At 52.2% G+C, this 21646-nt stretch overlaps 1 protein-coding gene across 6 annotated transcripts in view; it reads right to left on the bottom strand.

The window, feature by feature from the left end:
- Positions 1-21646, bottom strand: part of RAB11FIP3 (RAB11 family interacting protein 3) — a 77938-nt gene that overhangs the window by 27259 nt on the left and 29033 nt on the right. For 3 of the 6 annotated variants that reach the window (XM_027683536.1, XM_027683537.1, XM_027683538.1), the window contains one exon: positions 11461-11552. In XM_027683536.1, the coding sequence (XP_027539337.1) occupies positions 11461-11552 (92 nt within the window). Of the gene's footprint in view, positions 1-3515; positions 3766-4443; positions 4593-11460; positions 11553-11669; positions 11892-21646 lie in introns of those variants that run through there. The other 3 variants (XM_027683539.1, XM_027683541.1, XM_027683540.1) reach the window with 3 other exon arrangements.

The raw sequence follows: 21646 nt of genomic DNA on the forward strand, positions 1-21646 counted from the left end.
GCCAAAAAGGGATAAAAAACTTGAAAGGGATGGAGACAGAGCTGCTCAAGAGCAGTTCCTATTCCACAAGGACACAGGGGAGCAGCAAAATGACCCAGTCCATCTCTGCTTTCCTCCCCGAGCACTCTCCTCAGCCCACTCAGCACAGTGGTGGATGGAGACAGCCAGGAGCTCCTCTTGGAAGCTTGGCTCAGCTTCCACCTGACTTATGGACACCAGCACCTCATCAGGACACCACCCTGAAGTTAAACATGACATAAACCTGCACAGAACTGGAGTGTAAAGTCAGCCTCAGGAGAAGACAGGGGGAGAAAGAGACTTTCACCAGCCTTTGAGAGGAAAATCAAAGCCTCTAAAATCTCCACCCACTTTAAAAAGCATAAATCCACCAAAAACACTTATATACCTAAAGCTGGGACTTGCTTAAGCGCTTCACTGGATTTATGCTGTGCTTCCTAGAAAGGCCATTAATGCTCGAGGAGGGAAGCAGAGGCTTGGCCTGCCTGGATGGCTCAGGGACAGAGAGGGCCCAAGAGGGGACAGCAGCCACCTCCACCTGCAGATTTACCCTCCTTTTGCCTGTTTTGAAAAAGATTTAATGCCAAACTGGAAATCACTTTGCTTGCAGACTCTAAAATAAATGCTGCTGTGATTGTTTGGGTTTTTTGTTGGTTTTTTTTTTAAATACAATCCCCCCCCTCTCACTGGAAAAGCTTGAATTAAGTATACATTGAAGTATTATTATGAGCACAAAGTAAAGACAACTACTGAAAGAAGCCAAAAGCCCCATAACACTCCAATTCACAAGTAATTTGGTTAAAACCTGCCCTGCTGTGGTTACTGCTGACTCCCTCAACGTGAGGAATAACCAGGAGCTGAACTGTGACCCTAGTTAGGGGTTGGAATGAGATGATCTTTAAGATCCCTTCCAACCCAAACCATTCCATGATTCTGTGATTTATCTATCACACTGTTCCAGAACACCTTAACCATGGGAAACACCAATATTTCTGGTATATCCCTCAGGCTGGATGAGGGAGCAAGCCCTTAGGGGTAGAAGTGGCTACCAGGACAGCACCCTTCAGGCCCACCAAAGATATGCACAAATTTATTATTTAAAAATTATTTTTTTCCCTTGTGACACCATCCTAGATGAGATTTCAAATGCAGGAGCCCTATTAAAGTTAAACCTGTGTGACCAGTGAGTTAAGCAGCAGTTGAAACTTTAAACAAAGTGCTTCTCCTGAGCATGAGCGTGGAGAACTTTGCTTTATGTTTCATCACAGAATAAGTAACTAAACCTCAAGAAGAGATGCCAGGAGGAGATAGGCAAACCAAGGGGGTTTAGGTATTGCCAAATGCCTGACAGAGCAAAGCCAAGCCAAGTCTCTGTCCCTGGGCAAAGGTGTGGGTGCAGACAGTTCTTATTTACAGCCTCACAAGCAGCTGGTTGTGCACTGACCCTTTAAAAACCTGGCTCTCCTTCAGCCTTTCTGGGAGCAGGCAGAAAGTAAACACTTTTTCCTGCTTAAAAACCCCCCACATACACTTTAAAGATATTCATGGGTTTGGGGCAGCAAGGCTGGGCTACAAGCACCCCAGGGAACTTGCCAGGGATGTCTCCAACACATTCAGAATGGGGTTGGTGTCACCAATATCAGTGTATTTTAAGTTTTTATCAAATAAAACATACCCTCAGATGCTTCAGGCAAACCTCAGACCTTAAAACTGGGACTGGTGCACACACACAGCTCCCGAACTAGAACAGGATCAAGATCTGACTGAGGTTCCAGCTCCTCTACCAGGTATTTTCCCCAGGGAAATATTTTCCCCCTGGCTGAGCAGGACATGCATGGGCCACCTGGAAGCATCTCTGCCTATTCAAAGCAAACCTCCAGGGATCTGGAAGCCCAGGTGAGCATTTCTGCTTCTAGAAGGAAATAACTGGCTGAAATCAGCGTTGGGATGATGTAATGTGCCCGGATGAAACAGGTGAGATGATGAAGTGCTTTAGGAGCCTTCTCCAGCAGCAGCTCATCTATTGCAGGCGTGGGATTACACATGGCAGTAAAGACTATTTGATTAGATGTTGTAAAGTGCTGTAAACCCCACGTGGATTTAAAAAAGGCTGCTGGAGTATGAGGAGAGGAAACGAGACTCTTGGGAGTCACCTGCAAGGTCCAGGCAGGACCAGGCTCAGCTTTGATCTGTGATGGACAGAAGCTTCAGCCCAAGCTCTGGTAAGGCGTTGCCTTGGAGAGGAGAGCAAAGTCTGGCTCCCAGGGAGGTTCCTTGCAGGCATTTTCCATGGGGCTGGTCCCTGGATCTGTCCCGACATCCCAAAGCTCTGCTGTCCTCGGCCACAAACACTCGGAAGGTTGGGAGGGGAGGTGAGAGACGAGGAAAAGGATAAACAACTCTGTTTTCCCAGCAGTGTGAGCCTGTTTCTGAAGAGCTCCAGCCCTGACTGCATACAGGAGGGGGGGGAGAGGAGCCAGCTACAAAAATCACCCTCCAAGGACACCCTGTGGCCAGGACAGCAGTGCCAGTGCCAGGTTTGGAACACTCCTGCCAGGGAGCCAGGGACAGGGAGATAGTTGTGTTTATAGATCCACGTGAGCCTACATTAATGCAGCCACCCCCAAAGCCCTGGGAACAGCCCACGACAGCTCAGCCTCCAAAAAGCCACTGCACCACCACGTCACCCCACATGGGGGGCAGCATGGCACTGAGCTCTGGGCCACAACATTTGCCTCATCCCACATATTCAGGCAATGTCAGCTTCTCATGGAAGCCAGGGAGCCTGTGCTCAGCCCCGGGCAAAGGCAGCTTTCACAACTCGGTCCCTGAAGCTGGGGTTTGAGGGTATTACACTCAGTTATACCCCTCAGGGCTGGGCGACAGAACCACCCTGCATCTGCTGGGGCAAATGGAAAACACCCACACAGCTCAGAAAACCCCAAACCAAACAACAACTCACAAAACACCACATCTTGCACACTGTCCCAGCACCCCCAAAGCCTGCAGGCACTGTTCCTCCTGGTCCAACTCCCCTGAGAGGACCCAGGCAGAGAGAGAGGACTGTGAAGTTACATCATGGAATCACAGAATCATGGCATAGTTTGGGTTGGAAGGGACCTCAAAGGTCATCTTGTTCCATCCCCTGCCATGGGCAGGGACACCTTCCACTAGCCCAGGTTGCTCCAAGCCCCGTCCAACCTGGCCTTGGACACTTCCAGGGATGGGGCAGCCACAGCTTCTCTGGGCAACCTGTGCCAGGGCCTGACCACCCTCACAGCCAAGAATTCCTTCCTGACATCCCATCTAAATCTCTCCTCTTTTATTTAAACCATCCCCCCTTGTCCTACACTGCCTGTGTAAGGAGTCACATAGATCCCAACCTGCCCCTTCCCGGCACCTCCAGAGCTGAGGGCACATCCCTGGCACCACAGACCTGCCTCCCTCTAGAAACCCAATCCCATGTTAGCCCATTCCATGTTAGCCCCCAAACCCACCTGTGGACACATCGCCTCCGAGTCCACCCCAGCTCCGGGAGCGCTCCCAGCCGGGAGCTGCCGCCTGCTCCTGGGAGGCAGGAGGGAACAGGAGGGAAGCAAAGTCCAGGAGACGGCAGGGAGCGAGTGCCGGTCCCAACAGAGCGCCTTTTGTTCCCGAGCTCCCCGATAAGGAGCGGGAGCTCAGCCACACTTCCCTGCCGTGTGACCACAGCCTCTCGCTGGTGGGAATTCCAAAATAAAAGCACGGCTCCAAAGCCCCACGCCCTGGCCAGCCCTGCTCCAGGTGCTCATGCTTCCCTTTCCCGTGAAACCGCCCCCAAATAAAGAGGTTAAATCTGAAGACGACCTATAGAGGCTTATCTCAGCCTTCCTGGTACTTCTGGTGAATATTTAAGCATTAAATGACAAATTCCTTCCTTATAGCCACCAATAGAGGGGTAAATAATGCTTGGCTTGCTCAGCAGGGGAAGATCAGAAGCACTTTCCTGCTGATAATCACCTGTGGGTGACTCAGAGCGTGATCTGTGGTAGGCAATGACAATATTGACCCCAAAGAAGGGCTGAGGCCTCAGTCACGGGTGCCAGCCGAGTTTACAAACACCCCAATGCTGCCCGAGGGCACACCCCAGCAGCTGCTCCCTGCAAAGAGAAGCCCAGCAGAGCCAGAGCCATGGCTGATCCATGGGATTCTCCCTTCCCCACAGTGAGCTGATCCACTGGATCCTCCCTTCCCCATGGCAGCCCTCGGCATACAGAGGCAAAGGCCTTGGCAGCACAGGCTGTGCAATGCACTGCTCAAACCCACAAGTGTTGGGGGTTTTGTCTGTTTTTCTGTTCCCTCTCCACAGGAACCTCACATATTTCAAGCCTCAGGCTCCTTCAGTCCTGCCTGTCCAGCCTAAGCAAATTTATTTCCTTCCATTACCTTCCCAAATCACGTTTTCTCCGGGTTATCCTTGCTGTCCTCTTGTCCACATCCTTCCTGAGGGGCAGAGCTGCCAGCAGAACCCACGACTCAGCAGCACTGACTGCAAGTGTCTTGCACCTTGATAACCAGTTGACCTTCTGTGCTGAGTCCAAAAGCAGCCTGGATTGCTGCTCACGAGCAGGGTAGGAGGGAGTTATGCTTTAACACGAGCTCTGCTCTGAGCCCTGCCTGGATCTGCTCCTCAACAGGGCAAGTCACAGCCCTTCTGCTCCTCTTGTGTGCAGCAAGAACCCCTGTGAGAGCCCAAAATCAGACACCCTTACACTAAAGCTTTTAGAAAACCTCAACCACTGCCCATTTTACTTCCCAAACTCTTACTGAGACACCTTTGCTTCCAGCGTTGGCCCCTCTCCTCTCCCAGTCCTGCCCAGTGTCCCACGGCCCAGCTCCCACGTTTCCCAGTCCGACACACTCTGCTCACAGTTCAAGATAAGGCTTCAAGGTCTGTGTTTTCCAAACTCCTTATAGCCTGTTTTGTACAAGGCAAACACTTCAACCAGGATCTTTTCTGACCAGCAAAGAAATGTCTCTCCCTAACCCTGCACTCAGGTCCTGCCTTCAGGAACATTTGTGCCTGATCTACATTCCCATCCTTCCCCCTACGCAGCACTGAGTCTACACAAGAAATAAATCTCCTTGGTATTTTCAGGTTTTTAGTTACCAAGTTATAACCACAGACTCATTTGGGAGTTCAGTCCAGCAGTTTTAGTGATTTGATAATGGTACTTTTTTCTGTCTAATAACAGTGTGGGCAGCAGGGGAGTGGGGATTCTGCCCCTCTTCCCTGCTCAGGTGAGACTCCACCTCAGAGCTGCCTCCAGGTCTGGGGTCCAACATCAGAAAGATATGAAGCTGCTGGAGAGAGTCCAGAGGAGGCCACGGAGATGCTCCAAGGGCTGGAGCCCCTCTGCTCTGGAGCCAGGCTGGGAGAGCTGGGGGTGCTCACCTGGAGAAGAGAAGGATCCAGGGAGAGCTGAGAGCCCCTTCCAGTGCCTAAAGGGGCTCCAGGAGAGCTGGAGAGGGACTTGGGACAGGGGATGGAGGGACAGGCCAAGGGGGAATGGCTTCCCACTGACAGAGGGCAGGGTTAGATGGGATATTGGGAAGGAATTGTTCCCTGTGAGGGTGGGGAGGCCCTGGCACAGGTTGCCCAGAGAAGCTGTGGCTGCCCCATCCCTGGAAGTGTCCAAGGCCAGGTTGGACGGGGCTTGGACCAACCTGGGCTAGTGGAAGGTGTCCCTGCCCACAGCAGGGGGTGCGACTGGATGATCTTTAAGGTCCTTCCAACCCAAACCATTCCATGATTCTGTGAACACAAGGATAACACGGGCTGTTCCCTCACAGTGACATTGCTCCACATGCGAATGGGATGAGCAGCTCCCTCTGTCTCTCTGTGCAGGGGAGCAGAAAGGCTTTGCAGACAGTGGGGACATTGCTCAGGGCTCCACGTGCTTCCCCAAGGGACAGGCAGATGAACAGACACTGAACTGCCTCTGTCACACTCCACAGCCCTACAGTTCTGGCCACCCACAAGATTTTGAGTGCACCAGCTGTTCAGGACAAAACTGTCACCAATTCCAGCAGCCAACCTGGGGAGGGATTTGTGACCTTTCACTCAGACACAGCAGTGCTTTTGGGTCAGCCCTTTGGGTCAGCCCTGTGACCAGAAGCCTGTTGAGACCAGTCCAGAATGAGGGAATGGCACCAATAAAGAAAACCTGAGCTCTCATCTCCATCTCCCCATCCCCACCACCGCTGTGGGACCTTCATACCTGTGTTGGGATAGTCAGGAAACACCCCAGGAAGTCCCTGGCAGAGCTGGAGAGCTGAACCCAGGTCTGTCCTGGTGCTTTGAGCCCCTCAGTCAGCTCAGAGGAGGTTACAAAGCTTAACCCTGTCTTTTCACACTAGTTGGCCTCTACCAGACACACGTCTCGTGGTAACAGTGGTGTGGAGAGGCAGAGGAGAAGAAACCTCACGTAAAAAGCTGTGGATTGCAAAGCAGGTCCCTCCCAAGGCAGCAAACACACTCCAAATGCTCCGTGCTCACCAGGTCTCTGCCTTAGGGAAGGCAAAGATCTTTCCCAGGAGTCTGCCCTAAAAAAGGAGGGCTCAGAAGGTCCACAGTAGGGCTACTAGGAGGGGCCACAATGAGCCTACAGCAGACTCATACAACCACCCACGTGGGCTCCTTGCAAAACACAATCCATAAGGAATGACAGCCAATGCCTCTGGGAACAGCTCCCACCCACCTGAGCCGTGGTCACCACGTGCTCTCACAACAGCATCTGTGTTCCAACACACAGCTGAAGCCTGCAGGTCTCTAAGTCCCCTTTGCAGAAGCTCTGAGCAGCTGGAGAAATCCAGCAACGTGGCTTTCAATTGCCTCACTGATTTCTGCCCTCAAAGAAGCATTAAATTCAATTGCTCCACATGGGAAGAAATTCCAGCTTTAACAGAGGCCACAGTTTCACAGGGATGGTGTGTTAACCTGAAAGCTGCTGCTCACTGTCTCATAGAATTTCACAGAACGTTCTGAGCTGGAATTCTTCCAGCTGTGCCTGTGGACAGGCAGGCTGGGAAATGCAGGAGTTTCCCCAGCTCCCAGAACACAGCTACATGAGAGACCTCGCCAGCACTGATTTTTACCCCCCAGATCCACTCCCACCACGCTGTAGGACTCACTGCTGGATGTGCAGACAAAGGGGTTGTGCCTGGGGGTGGTGAAGGCTTCCAGAGAAAGCCAAATTCCCCTCTTGTGGCTGTGCAGGAGGTGCTTTCCTGGCCGCTTCCTGGAGGAACCACTGTGGCTGCCCAGCAGATGGCAACAGCCCTGCACAAGGCACGGCCCAGCACCACACACCCGCAGGATTTACAGCTCTAGATCTCAATAAAAGCCTTTTCTGACCTTGCTGGCCCAGAACGTGAGTTCCCATGGCTAAAAACCACTATTTTTGCTATTTATGGTGGTATTTATGGTGCTCCCAGGCAACCTTTGGGGAGCACAGCCTCGCATTGGTTCTGCCTCTCCTCCAGCCCACCTCAGGTTATACACCCCCCTGCCCATCCCAGCCTAATTCCAGCATTTTTGTGGCTTGTTTTCCTTTTTGGGAAAGTCAGCCTTCCCACTCTGCATTGCTCCAGCAGGCTCACCTGCCCCAGGAGCAGGGCAGAGGGGCACAGAGCACCCATCCAGGGTGAGGCACAGCAGGAATCACTGTACTGCTGGGTAGATGGTTGGGCTTGATGATCTTGAAGGTCTTTTCCAACCTTAATGATTCCACGACTCTATGATTCTAAGAAAGCCAACTCCAAATTCACCCTCATCTCCCACAGAGCACTGCAAACGAGTCCTGTACCCCAGCAGTGAGTCACAGGCTCCACAGGAGTGTGCAAGGGAGCCGAGGAGAACTCCCACCTTCCAGTTAGTCAGCAGCCCAGCCTGGGGGAGAACAGGGCTCAGGTGCCTGGATGGACGAACTCCAAGCCCCCTTCACATGGCTTTTCCAAGGCAAAAAGGCTGTCATTCCTTTTTGGTGATGTTTCCCAGCAGCAGCAAGAGCAGTGAGCTCATCATCCTGCAACCACCATGCTTCCAACTGGGATAGGGATGAACACACTGCTGGGGCTACAGGCAGGTAACCCCAGCCAGGTGATGCTCTCCCTGCTCCCAGTGGATGTACAGGGGATGAGGCTCCTCTTGCACGTGTGACAGCAGAGCTGCAGGAATTGTGATGAGCCTACTGCAAGCCCAGCTGGAGGCACAAGGAGCCACAGGGCTGCAGGAGCTGCTGTCTCAGTGGAGCCACGGACCAGAAATCCTCTTTGAAAACAGTCTGACAGACAGACCTGTCTGCTGGACAGACCTGGAACGGTGCAACAAGAGCCAGGAGCTCTGTGCCACATCCAGATCCACACCAGTGGCTGAACTGTGGGAGTATCCAACACTACAAAGGTCCCAAGTTCACACCTTGTCCCCTTCAAGAGGCTTTTACACCCTTACTGGAGGAAGCAAGTGTTGGTGGTTCTGTCCGTAGAGCAAACAACGGCTGAAAGACACCAATTCTGGGTTCTCAGGGTTTTCCATGGATGCTGAGCTGTCCCTGATGACAACCACCAGAAGAGGGAATGAGTCACCAAGAAGAGCAACCTTATTAACAAAGAGAGAGTGTTTTCATGGAAGCTGCTTGAAGTGCTTGTTTACACTTGTTTGAACAAACATTCGGGAGAAAAGCTCTCTGTCAAGACCCCAGCACTTGTAAGAGCCAAGAACTCCAGCCACTGGAATTTTGGGCTGTTTAAGAGGGACCACAGCCAATACTCAGACCCAGTAATCACAACTGCCCTCAGCCCCTCTCCTTCAGCTCACCTTTAAACTTCCTCTGATGTGACACGAGAGGAGAAAACTCAGCAGTGCTCCTTCCCCCCCATGGCCCGCAGCAAGAGGGGCTCACCCAGTGCCTGGAGACCCCCACCTGTGTTTTGGGGCTGGGAAAGAAGCTCATCTGTTGAACTGCCTGGTGGTCCCAGCAGCAGTGTCAGAGCTGAGCGTTTGCTGGGCAGCATCTTCCCAGGTCTGACACAGGGACACCTGAGAGCACAAACTGCTTTTTGGTGGGGCAGGAGGTCTCCTCGGAGGACAAGTGATGTCTTCACTTTGAAAGGTGCTTTTCCCCCCCTCATCTCTTCCAAGGTGAATCCAAGCAAGATGGAATATATATATACTGGGAAAGGTCGTTTATTCTGTTTTCTGCTTTGGTGATTTTCTGCTGCACCTAAGGAAGAAGGGCCTGCTGGAGCAGCCCTCCCTCTTCTCCCAGACCTCCAGTGAAAAACACTCCTTTGCTGCTCCCAGCAGGATGCTTTGTACAATGGCTTCTCGCATCCCCCCTTCCCTGAATCCCCTCCAGCTTTCCAAGGTACAGCACTGCAGGACATGTGGGAGAAAACGCACGTTGGGAGCTCAAGGCTCAGCTAAAGGAGAACAAAAACCCCCTCCGAGACTCCAATTTATTTTTACCCTCCCTGGGCTGAGCGGGTATTTCTCGACCATGTTCTCGTTTGCTGAGCCTCTACGAAATCCTCGCAGGCTGGAAATGATTTGGAATCACGTCTCCAAGACAACAAGGATAATTCTTCCCCGGCATAATAAACGTAGAGATCGACAGAGCTGTTCTTCAGATGAGTACCCTGAATTCAGTATAAGAATCCATTTAGATATTCTGGAAAAGGAGATTTCAGGACTCATCACCTTTTCCCTTTGGGTCACCTTGTCGTTTCAAGGAAAGGCTGGCCCAGCAGCAGAAGTATTTCATCCCAGCGGGGCACACGCCCGGCTTGTTGGTATTCTTGCCCAGAATAGCTTGCAGCACTGACAGAGCCCATCTGTGTTAAATTAGCCCTCAGAAAATATCCCTGCTCGGAATCTCAGGGAAGATGGTCCCTTGACGCAGGTCTGAGGAGCAAAAAGTGAAAGCCTTTGCCTGTCACAGCCTCCACACTGCTCAGTCCAGTGTTAAAAAGCACATTTGTGACCTTGTACCAGATAAAGAAAATGGAAACCCATCTCTCTGCCTGCCTTCCTGTCCCACTTCTCCCCAGCTATTACTGGGTTTTGTAACTATCTTTCAAAAAGGAAAAATAATCTAATATTCAACATTGCCCAGAGAAGCTGTGGCTGCCCCATCCCTGCAAGTGTCCAAGGCCAGGTTGGATGGGGCTTGGAGCCACCTGGGCTAGGGGAAGGTGTCCCTGCCCATGGCAGGGGGTGGGACTGGATGAGCTTTAAGTTCCAACCCAAACCATTCCATGATTTTATAACCAGCTGCCCAACATCCAGTTTATCATTAGGAAACTCCAAAGAAAAACTTGAGCCTTTTATCAAGAAATAATAAGGCCAAAATTATGTATTACAGATTATACAAACCAAAGATATATATATATAGAGAGAGAGAGAGAGAGAGAGAGAGAGAAATAGATAGATAGATATATTTGCATGCAAATACAGAGGAGGTTGGGAGTCCCTTTGCCAGAAACAATTTGTGTGATAAAAATCATATAAAATCATGGAATATCCAGAGTGGGAAGTGACCCACAAGGATCACTGAAGTCCAGCTCCTGCTCCTGAACAGGACAGCCCCAAATGCATCCAGGCTATCAAGACACAAGAGTCACAAATCTGAAGAGGGAGGTTTGGAAAAGTAAAAACAGAGGTAGGGATTCAGTCCCCACATGGGACAGGGAGCCCTTTGCTCCAAAGGCACCTGCACCTGCAGCACCTTCTGCTCCAGGTTGGAAGGCTTGGAGCAGTAATGGGGGAAGCCCACCAAGCCAAGGCCAAAAGCCCACAGACAACAGGTCCCTCCTTTCCAGCTGGAACAGCAGGCACGGGACATCACTGCAACATCTCCTGCACTAAAGAATACAGGAGGGAACCAAGGGATGGGGGCTTTACCTTTAACCAAAGGAAAACCTATCAGAGAAGCCTCCTTGTTCAAGCCCAAGAACTGAGAAAATCTAGATTATTGTCCTCTGCTCTACCTTTTACTGGCCAAGCAGCACTGAGTGCCAACACCCCACGGCCCTGACGTATCTCTCAGGCAGGCTCCTGGCTGCTACATCTCAAAACCAAGCTCAGAAACTCCAGCAGAAGACAAACCCAACAGCAGCAGGTCTCCTTTCTGTGTCAGTAGTGTCTCATTGCAGAAAGGGGCTCCCTTTTCATCCAGGGCTCTCTCTAAGCTTGGGGTTTTTTCCTTCAACACCAATTTTAACTTAAACAGCACCAAATGCTCGGTGCAAACTCTCTGGGCCAGTCACCCCCAGATGAAAGGATTTGTCTTTACATGTTAAGCATCCTTGTGCCCTGTCACAGCAAACACCCCTCTCCACAGCAAACCCTCCCTGCCCCAGCCCCACCCCGACACTCGCAGGAGGAACAGAGCTCATACTTGCCTCAAACGTGACAAAGTCATCAAACTCATCAGGACAGGCCGGGGTTTCCTCCTCGGGGGTATATCCCATATCATACAGCTGGCTGTCAGGATCTGCAGAGGGAAAGAAACACAGAGCTGGAATCACCAAGAGGAAATCTGCACCCTCAGGCCAAGGATGGCTTTGGGAGACACGAGAGCAGCGGGACAGGAACTTCCACCTGCACGCACCAGCTCCTTCAGCCTTCAGGAAGGACCTCTGCTTCCAGGCATTCCAACACCACCTTGGGTGGAAGGCCACGGGTTTGGCTTCTCCCTGGAATAAGCCCTATGAGGCCCCTTGCTGCTCCGAAGAGGCCGGCACCTGGATTCATCCCTACCCCTCCATGCTCTCCATTCCTTTTCCTGCCTTCTTCCCTATCTCCGTTTCCTGCATCCTCTTTTTCTTCTCCCAGAAGGCTCTAATCCTGCTGTGGGCAGGGAACACATGAGATGTATGTGTGACAGCCAAGTACCATGGGAACGGCGGGGAGAGCAGGCAGCTCCGGAGCCTCTCTCAGCTGCCGCTCCTCCCGTGGCCACACACATCAGGAGCATCCGCACAGGCCCACGGCAAAACAGGAGCTTTTCAAGGAGATATCTTTAAAATATATTCCTCCTCCCGCCCCCGAGCAGCATCTGCAGCAGAGCATCCGAGCCCTTCCAGCGGGGAAGGGAGCGCGAATTCCCCGCGCTCCCTCAAGCAACAGCTAATGCCCGATCCAGCACACGACCCAGATCCCAGCCTGGAAACACCAAGTCAGGCTCAGATGCTGCAGTCCCAAAATAAATAGCAGGCTCAAACCCACACGCCTCAGAGCTGTGATGGTTGCAGCAGTAGGTTTGTCTGCTGTCGATACACTCGGCTGGGCACAGGGAGTGTTCTGTCAGTGTTCCTTGGGAAGGTCGGCACACGGACGGATTTGGGGAGGGACAGGGGGCTGCTTTCTGTGCCCTTCAGGCTGCTGACTTCCCAGCAGGATGGCAGCCCAGCCAAGGCAAACAGCTCCCAGGCTCGAGTCCACCCCAAAGGGGCACACAAAGCACATGATGCTGCGGCTGCCCAGACGGGACTGTGCCAGCCTCCCCTGGAGGAGACATTCCCTACAGGGGCACAGACAGAGCTCCTGCTTCGGGTCCACCTCCTGGTATCAAGAAAGGACATTTTTCACTAAGGAATCATAGTAGTCATTTCATATATCTAATACAAAGTCAAGGGGTTAGGAGTTGTTCAAGGCACTGGGGGTATTCAGCCTGGAGAAAAGAAAAGGTTCCAGGGAGAACTTAAAACCCTTTCCAGTGCCTAAAGGGGCTCCAAGAGAGCTGGAGAGGGACTTGGGACAAGGGCCTGGAGGGACAGGACAAGGGGCAATGGCTTCCCACTGACAGAGGGCAGGGTTAGATGGGATACTGGGAAGGAATTGTTCCCTGTGAGGGTGGTGAGGCCCTGGCACAGGTTGCCCAGAGAAGCTGTGGCTGCCCCATCCCTGGAAGTGTCCAAGGCCAGGTTGGACAGGACTTGGAGCAACCTGGTCTAGTGGAAGGTGTCCCTGCCCATGGCAGGGGGTGGGACTGGATGAGCTTTAAGGTCCCTTCCAACCCACAAGCCAACCTGTGCTGGGATTCTCTGATTAGGGCACAGGACAGAGTTAAGGAGTCAGGCCCAAAGCAACCCCCCCTCCCACCCAAACACCCCAAACACCATCCCTGGTGCCTCTCAGCTGATCATTAAACACAGAGTCAGGGACCCAGGAGATACTGGAGTCACCAACCCCACGGGTTCCATCGGTGGGAGAAGCTGAAATGTGCACCAAGAAATGAGCCCCCTCCTAACCGGGGTCTGGGGCTCCCAGGGGGAGGCTGTAAATCAGGAATAAGCCAAACTGCTCTTCCAGCAGCCAGCACCCAGTGCTGTGCTCCACAGCAAGTGCAGGGTCAGGCCTGCAGCACATGGAAGGTGCTCTTGGTCACCATTTATGACAACAATATCTGCCGCTCTCCCACTGCTGGCACCATGGAAGTGGTGCTGGGGCTCCTGCTCCCCTCAACCAGACCAAGGCCATGACACACAAGGAAATGCTGCTGCCTGAGCACCCTGCTCAGGGCAAGGCCATCTCCTGTCCTAACCAATGGCGTTAGCACTGAAGGATCTTGGACTTGATGATCTTGGAGGTCTTTTCCAGCCTTAATGATTCCATGATCTGAAGATGGTATTGCCTCTCTTCTCAAATGTCCCCCTGTCCACACCTGCACAGCTCCACCATGAGTCTGAGCCTACCATCAGGAGTTTTCCCATCAGTTATCCTGGGATTTGGGCCTCCCTGCTGGCGCCAGGGAGGACCAAGGGGATGGGGACAGTGACCTGCTTGGTGCAAAGCTATGGGAGCACCTCGGTGGGTCGCACCAAGAGGAGCCTTTGCCCACATCTAGGGGCAAAACCAATTGGTGCTCCTGAAAGGCAACCCAAGTCACACCACCCAGACACATCTCCTGCCAACCCCCACACGCAGGCAGTGCCCACCTCCAGAGAGGAGGCTGTGATGTGCAAAGGAGCGTCCAAAGATCCGGATCAGCTCACTGGGATGCAGGCTGCAGGCACACTGCCCTGGTCCTGTGCCAGCCAGGGCTCTGCCCTGTGGCATGTCCCCCCAGCAGGAGCTCTGGGGACAGCTCTGCTCCCCACGGCCCCCAGGCACACCCTGGCACAGCCCAAATCCTTTATCTGTAGCACACCCCAGACCTGAGCTGACAGTGGCACAGCTCCATCCACACAGCTGGGAGCCCGATCTCACACCTCTGCCAGGCATGGATGGGCAACCCAGCCAGCCTTCCCAGTGCCCACCCTGCCAGGCCACCTCCAGTGATCCTGGTGGCACCCCATGGCAGCCCTGGGAACCACAGAGCACCCCAAAGGCACAGGCTGATCCCTTCTGCTTATTCTGTATCATTTCTTTTCCTCCCCCTCCAAGCAGACACACAAACACTTCCTACTCTTCCACAGACACAGATAGAGATATTTATTCCTCTCCTTCCTTCCAAAGGGGCTTGAAAAGGGAGGATTTTCAGTCAAGCAAAAGCTTCCCTTCAGAATTAGAGGTATAAAACATGGGCAGAGCACACAAAGAGCTCCTGCCATCACCTGCTTCCTGCCCAGCTCTTGCTTAAACTGAGGGATCCTGGAGCCTTCCCAGCCCTTCGTGGGAATCAACATGATGGGGATGAACAAGAGCCTGGTTGCTCCATCTGTGTGCAGAGCATTCAACCCAAAGAGGGAGGGGTCTCTGTGTGGGCTGGGTCTATTTTTGCAGCAAATTCCACTGTAAAATCAAGGAAAGACCATCTCAGGGGTCACCTGCACCCTCACTGGTGGCATGGCCAGCAGAAGCCATGCCCAGGAACCAGCACTCAAGTGTTTCCACCTCCCCACGCTCCACGTCAGAGAGCAAAGACAAACATCACCACAAACAAAAGGTTGACTTTTCTGCTGGATTCGTTCCCTCCCCCTCTGAAAAAGCCATATGGTGCTTTGTGTATAGGGAGAGTTGCCATGGAGAGCCTGCCTGCGAGTCTGCCAGCACAATAGGCTGCATTAAGCTTTCAAATTCCTGGCCAAAAGAGCCAAAAAGTTCCTGGAGCCAAAAAATCTGAGACCTCTGGTGCTCAAGTGGCACTTCCCATGTGAAGAGCACTGTCCCCAGGTGCATGTGGTGAAAGCTGGAGGGTCTCACTGTTGTTTTCTTCCCCCCACCCCACTAACAGAGCAGGGGATGGCTGTGGACCACCAGCAGCAGCACTGCACAGCCCAACTCCCATGGCACAGGGTGAGCTCAAATCCTCACACTCCCTCTGCTCTGCCCCTTGGACCTCAAAGCCAAATCCCAGCTGACATTCTGCTCCCCTTCTCCATGCTCCTCACAACACAAAGCATCCTCCCCTCACACTCATCCCTGATTTACAGTTGGGTTGGAACAGCCCTCAAAGATCGAGTCCAACCATTCCCCAAGGCCACCACTAACCCACATCCCCAAGTGCCACATCCACATGGCTTTTAAATCCCTCCAGGAATGGGGACTCCACCACTGCCCTGGGCAGCTGTGCCAGGGCCTGACCACCCTGTCAGGGAAGAAATTTCCCCAATATCCAATCTAAACCTCCCCTGGCACAACTTGAGGCTGTTTCCTCTTGTCCTGTCCCTTGTTCCCTGGGAGCAGAGCCTGACCCCCACCTGGGGAGACCTTCTCACTCTCTTCAGCTCCCTGACAGGAGGGTGGAGCCAGGTGGGGGTCGAGCTCTGCTCCCAAAAAACAAGTGACAGGACATGGGAAAAGGGCCTCAAATTGTGCCAGGGAAGGTTTAGGGTTAGATTAAGGTTGGATATTGGGAAAATTTCTTCCCTGAAAGCATTGTCCAGCCCTGGCACAGCTGCCCAGGTGGAATCCCCATCCCTGGAGGGATTTAAGAGCTGTGTGGATGTGGCACTTGGGGACATGGGTTAGTGGTGGCTTAGCAGTGCTGGGAGAATGGTTGGACTTGATCTTAGAGGGCTTTTCCAATCTTAATGACTCCACGATTCTGTGATTCCATGATCTCCATCTGAACACATCTGCCACTGCTGGACCATTGCCTCTCATCTCTTACACCAACTGCAAGCCAAAGGCAACCTCTGCCCAGTATCCACAAAGCCTCCAGAGCCACTGGCCAGCTCTGAGGAGCAGCAGTGCCCACAGCAGGGACACATCCAGCTGCATGGACATCTCTCCAGGATGTATGGAGAGCAATAGGACAGGTCCTGGGCTCCCTGTGGGGGTGGATGAGTGCTCAGCTCTGGCAGAGAGACCTCTTCAACGTCCTGTCGAGCTCCAGAGGGCTCAGGGGGGCTGGAGCCACCTGTGCTCTCCAAGAAACCCTCAGGAACAGCAGCCCTCAGATACAACAGGCACCTGAAACAGATTGTAAAAACTGCCTTCAGAAGGCAGGGTTGCAGCAAAAAGGCACCTTGAGTGAAGAAGAGCTGTAGGTACAGTAGTGACACACGGGTCAGACAGAGCCAGTTTTATCAGCTTCATATAGGAATGACCTAGAAAAACAGCCTTTCAGGAGAATTTAAGTCATCTGCCAACACACACCGTACACACTGCTGCGAGCCCCAGAGCCACAAACTCCAGTGATTCCAACAGGAGGGATTAGGTGAGCTAACAGACCTGAATCACTCAGTGTGGGAACAAGGCTTGGAACCTGCTTGAAGGGCACAAAATAAAACAGACCCTGAACCAGGCACAACGAAGTTATGGTTGGCTTAAGGGAGGACAGCTGATATAACCTGAGCTCCCTCACTGGGAATGCTGCTGGAAAACAAGGGGGTAACAGACTCAAGCCAAGCATTTAAAAGTTACAGGAATTTAGGAGGATCTTGTACCCAGAGCAGAGACACAGGGGAGGCCACTGTCCAGTATTTCCAGAGACAGCTCGGGATCTTGAGCTTTCCCCAAAGCTCATGGCGTTATCCCTGTGGGATAAAGGCAGCACCACTCCACTCATCCACCCTTTTCCTTCCCCAGAGTGACCTGGGAATACTTTTATAACCTGATGCTCACACAAAGGAGCTGGAAAGAGCAGCTTTCTGCTCTCTGCTTTTCCTGCAGCTCAACCTGCCCCAGAGATGGGCCAAGGGAACAGGAGCACCTACTGAAAACTCTCACATTCCAACCCAAAATGACAGGAGGGACGGAGCGAGTGGCAGCCCAGGCTCCCGAGGAGGCAGTGGCAGAATTAAGGTTGCTTACACAACCCTCGGCAGAGCCCCCTTGGCTAATGTGCTTTAGCAGTCCCTCATTCCCTGAACATCATTGCTCATGGATTGGGACTTATCACACATTCCTTTTGATCCCCTTCCTACAGCACAGGCCCTCGAGCCTCATTTAGACACACCACCTAAAGACAGCATGGAAAGAATTAACTTTATGGTATCCAAGCACTTTGGAAGCATAAATCCAGCTGCCTCCATCCCAGGGACCAGCTGGGCACTGCTGTCTCCGCTGTGGCAACAGATCCGGGACAGGAACCCACCACTAACACGTGGAATTTGGGGCTGACTAACACATGGGTCCTCCTTTTTAATTCTCAGCAATCTGAGTGGTCTTTCCAGTGTGTGGTAGTCACCAAGATCAGCTCAAATTCCTCCACACTTGTGTCAGCCAGGAACAAAGGCTCACTGCTGGAGGGGTGGAAAACAAGGAGCGGGTTGTGGCCACCAGCAAGTGGCTCAGAGCCACTTTGTGATGTACCAGCAGAAAGGGCCAAGCGACTGAGCCTCCAAAACAGCACAGGCTGCTGGTGAGGAGACCTCCTGATGTCCTTCAACTCCTTCACTCTAGCTTTTACTTCCAAAACTCTATACTTCTGGAAACAAAGCTGGATTTGGCAGCCAACAGCTTTATCACGGAGTCATTATGTTTGGAAAAGCCCTCTAAGCTCATGGAGTCCAACCATTATCCCAGCACTGCCAAGGCCACCACTAAACCATGTCCCTAAATTCCCTGTTCTGGGAAGAGACTGAGGCGGGACCTCCTGAAAGAGCTTATGGAACTATGGAAACAGCAGAACATTCAAACTCAACTTCCCAGAGCACACTCAGTGCAGACACAACCTTTGGGACATCCAGCAGCCAGTCTCTTGTCAGGGGTTTGAGTACCCTGAAACAGAAACTCCTCGAGATGCTCCACACCCAGCCTGTCTCATGCAGGAGCTCACAGAAGACAAGTGGCACCTTCTAGGTCAGATGGTCCCACAAGTAAATAAAATTAAAGACAATCCTAGCTCAGGAGCTCAAATGGACCAGAGCTTCTGAAACCCCAAATAACACCAGGCAGTTTCTCAGCCCAGTGAGACCATTCCCATCAGCTGGGAATGGCTGGATGGCACCATCCCACCACAGAGCATTTCAGCCTTCCAGCTCAGAGCTCCCACATGCAGAAACCAGGACAACAGTTAAAACCAGTTAAATCCTCCGCAGCTCGGAGCTCTGTGCCTGAGAAATGCTCACCATGTCCCTCCCTTCACTCATGGCTAAATATTATCAGAGCAATCCATGTGGATCCAGGCACAGCTTCCAGACCCACGGTCTGGACACGAGTACTAAAAGGAGCTGTTCAACACCTACAGCACTTGCAAATCAACACACAGACATCAGGATGTGTCATTCAGGTCTTACTTGCCATTTTTGGCCCCAGCTAGCCACACCACAAGCTGACCACAGTTAATTCAAAGCCTTTCCAAAGCCATCACCGAGCCCTGGGAAGCAGTTTGGACCAGGACCACCCAGCTGCCTCTGGGTGATGGAGTGATGGAGTGAGCTGGAGGCTGGGCAGTGACTGTCCACACACCACCTCCAGCCAAGGCTCTGACCTCAACAGGTGAAGCTGCAAAATCAGTAACAAAGACTAAATACAGTTATTTATAAAGCCTCTGATCTCAGACTTGCCTGCTAGGTCCTGACCAGAACCCAGCCTGGGTTTAGGGGAAATCAGGGAAAGAAAATACGTAAGAGAAGAGACATTAAACTCCACCTGCAGGAAGAACTCTCTTCCGTGTGGATGTCACAGTTCTGAGCCATCTCTTGGAAATTATGATCATGCTGCTCCAAAATGTCCCGTGCATTACAGGGAGCATGGAGCAGCCAGTTTGCCCTCCTGTTCTGGACACAGTAGAGCAGTTTGGATCCGTGTCCTCCAAAATCCCTCAAAAACTATGCAGATTAACAGGAAAATGCTCCTGAAGGTTCATGTTTGAACCCCCTTCCCTGTTTCTCTCCCTAACTCCCAACATTGCCAGAAAATCGCTTTGGAACAGAGTCAAACCATGTCCCATGTGGCACTGAAGGAGAGAGGAGCTGCAATTTTTAAAGTGCTTTTGCCCCAACTGGTTCTGTAAAAGAAACAGTGCTCAAAGGAAAACAAAGTCATGGGGGAGGGGGTGTCCTATAAAACTGGATTTTAGTCATTTTTCCAGCTGTTATTTGTGCCCGGCCACTCCCCTGCAGGTGGAAGGAAGACTGGGAGGAGTGAGACTCTTCAATCCAGAGTATGAGAGCTCCGAGAAGGGAACTGAGGGGCTGAGAGGTTACAAACAGAACTGTTAAGGATGGAAAAAACTCCCAAAACATCAAGTCCAAACATGGAACCACGGTCCATGCCCTTGCCCAGGTCCTACGGCCTCAACAGGAGTGTTTTTTACTACAGGTTGTCACATAATCTCTGCTAAACTCTCTATAACAATTAACTCCATTACTAAAACTTCCTATTGCCTCGTTAGCAGGAGTCCTTCCTACCCTAAGGAGAAATAAGCTGTCCAGTGGTTAGAGCTTTACAGGAGCAGTCAGATGTATGAGCTTGGAACAGATGATCATCAAGGAGAAAGACATGGAGGGGACACAGCTTGGCACAGGCACAAGGGGACGGAGATGAAGTGAGCTGTGCTCAGCCAGAACCACCAGGGAATTGGGAAAACTGTTTTCCCAAACTGGGAATGCCCACCAGAGCTGTCCTGCCTGCTGCTCACCCATCTCAGCCCAGCCCAGTGGCTCCACAACCAGGACTGATTTCCTGGGAAACCCATATCACACGCAGCCTCTCCTGTCCAGGAGCAAGAGCAGGAAACGCTCTGAAGAAATGAGCTTTTGCCACATCAATCTGTCAGGGTGTCACAGAGAACACTCACCACAGTCACAGCCCCCAGGCTGTGACAGAGCCCAGCAGGGCTCTTGGAGGAGTCACAGTCATAGGTGAGTCATTAACCCTTCCTTAGTAACTCCAGATTGACTGGATTCCTAAGGAGAAATGGGCTGACAGCTCTGCCTCCCCTGCTGGTGCAGAGGAAGGACACTGGGCTTTCCTTCACCTGAGCTGGGGCAGCCAACCCTCCTGATCCACCAGGTGAGGAGGCAGGAGACCTTCCCACCTTTCTGAGCTGAGCATTAATAACCCCTCCCTCCAGAGCTGACATCCAAACCTGAGAAATCAAAACAGGCAGAGCCGAAACCACCCCCAAAACCCATCTGGAGCCACCAGCCCAGCCCAGCCTCCTCCCACGCACTCCCCAAACCGCAGGCGAGCCCAGCTCCCAAAAGTATTCACAGCAACAGATGTGGAAGAAAACAGCTCCCTCCCAGCTCAGAAAGTGAAACCTGTGATGGAGAAACACTGAGGCAGCAGATGGATGATGAGAAATGTTTATTATTTAACAGCAATTGCCTTTGTTTTCTCCTTAGTCATCATATCCATGTAAGAGTGTGCTAAGAACTGCTCCCGGGCTCTAATAGAACATTCCTTCTTATTTTCATAGTGACCATTTTCCCAGGAAAACAGGGAGTCCCAGCAGTGGGTTTTCTGCCCCTTTCCCAGAAAAATTTGCTTTCTTTTGGCCATCTAACTTCAGCCTTTCATTTGCAATTTAAACTCACCCCAGCTTGCCTCTATCAGGATTAAGTTATGATCTGAGGGTCTGACAGCCATAGGTTTCCCTTACTTCAGGACACATGGAAGTCCCTGTGCTCTGTAATTTGCTGTGATTTCCAGGAGTTGTGGCCACACAGCAATGCTTTCCCTCCCATGGAATGGTCAGCCAACAGTGATGCTTTGGGGGTTTGGTCCCACGTTCAATCCCAGCTGAGCGAGAGGCAGCTTTGCAGTGTCAGGAACCAGAATTTCCTCGGACTGAGGATGTATTTTGGACCTGTTACGCTCCATGACAGTGACTGGACACTGCAAAATTTTTTGGCATGTGCTCCAGCACATCCACAGAGCAGGAATTCTCCAAAGGGGAGGGATTCCCACGCCAATCTCCCAGTCCCCGGCCCCCTGGGGCTGCGGAGCCTTCGCAGCGGTTTCACGGCAGCACGTTTGAGTAATTCCTCGCTGTTCTCATCCCAGAGCTGCAGCCTACGGACACAGCTCTTCCAACACTTCTGCGCCTCTCCCAAAAGTAGGTCAATGCAGTGTGTCATCTGCCAGGCTGTTTTTGGGAAGACAGGCTCCCTCCCAGCCATGGCGCTCACGGACCGGGGCAGCCTCCCCCCGTGGGACCCTTCACCCAGCTGCCAAATTCAGGAACTGAGTAAAAACAAGTGTTGATGTCAATTAAAAGAGAAATAATGCAAACTAAAAAACGCTATG

This window comes from Neopelma chrysocephalum, unplaced genomic scaffold, assembly GCF_003984885.1.
Source record: "Neopelma chrysocephalum unplaced genomic scaffold, ASM398488v2 Primary Assembly neopelma1_65, whole genome shotgun sequence".
NCBI classification, from domain to species: domain Eukaryota; kingdom Metazoa; phylum Chordata; class Aves; order Passeriformes; family Pipridae; genus Neopelma; species Neopelma chrysocephalum.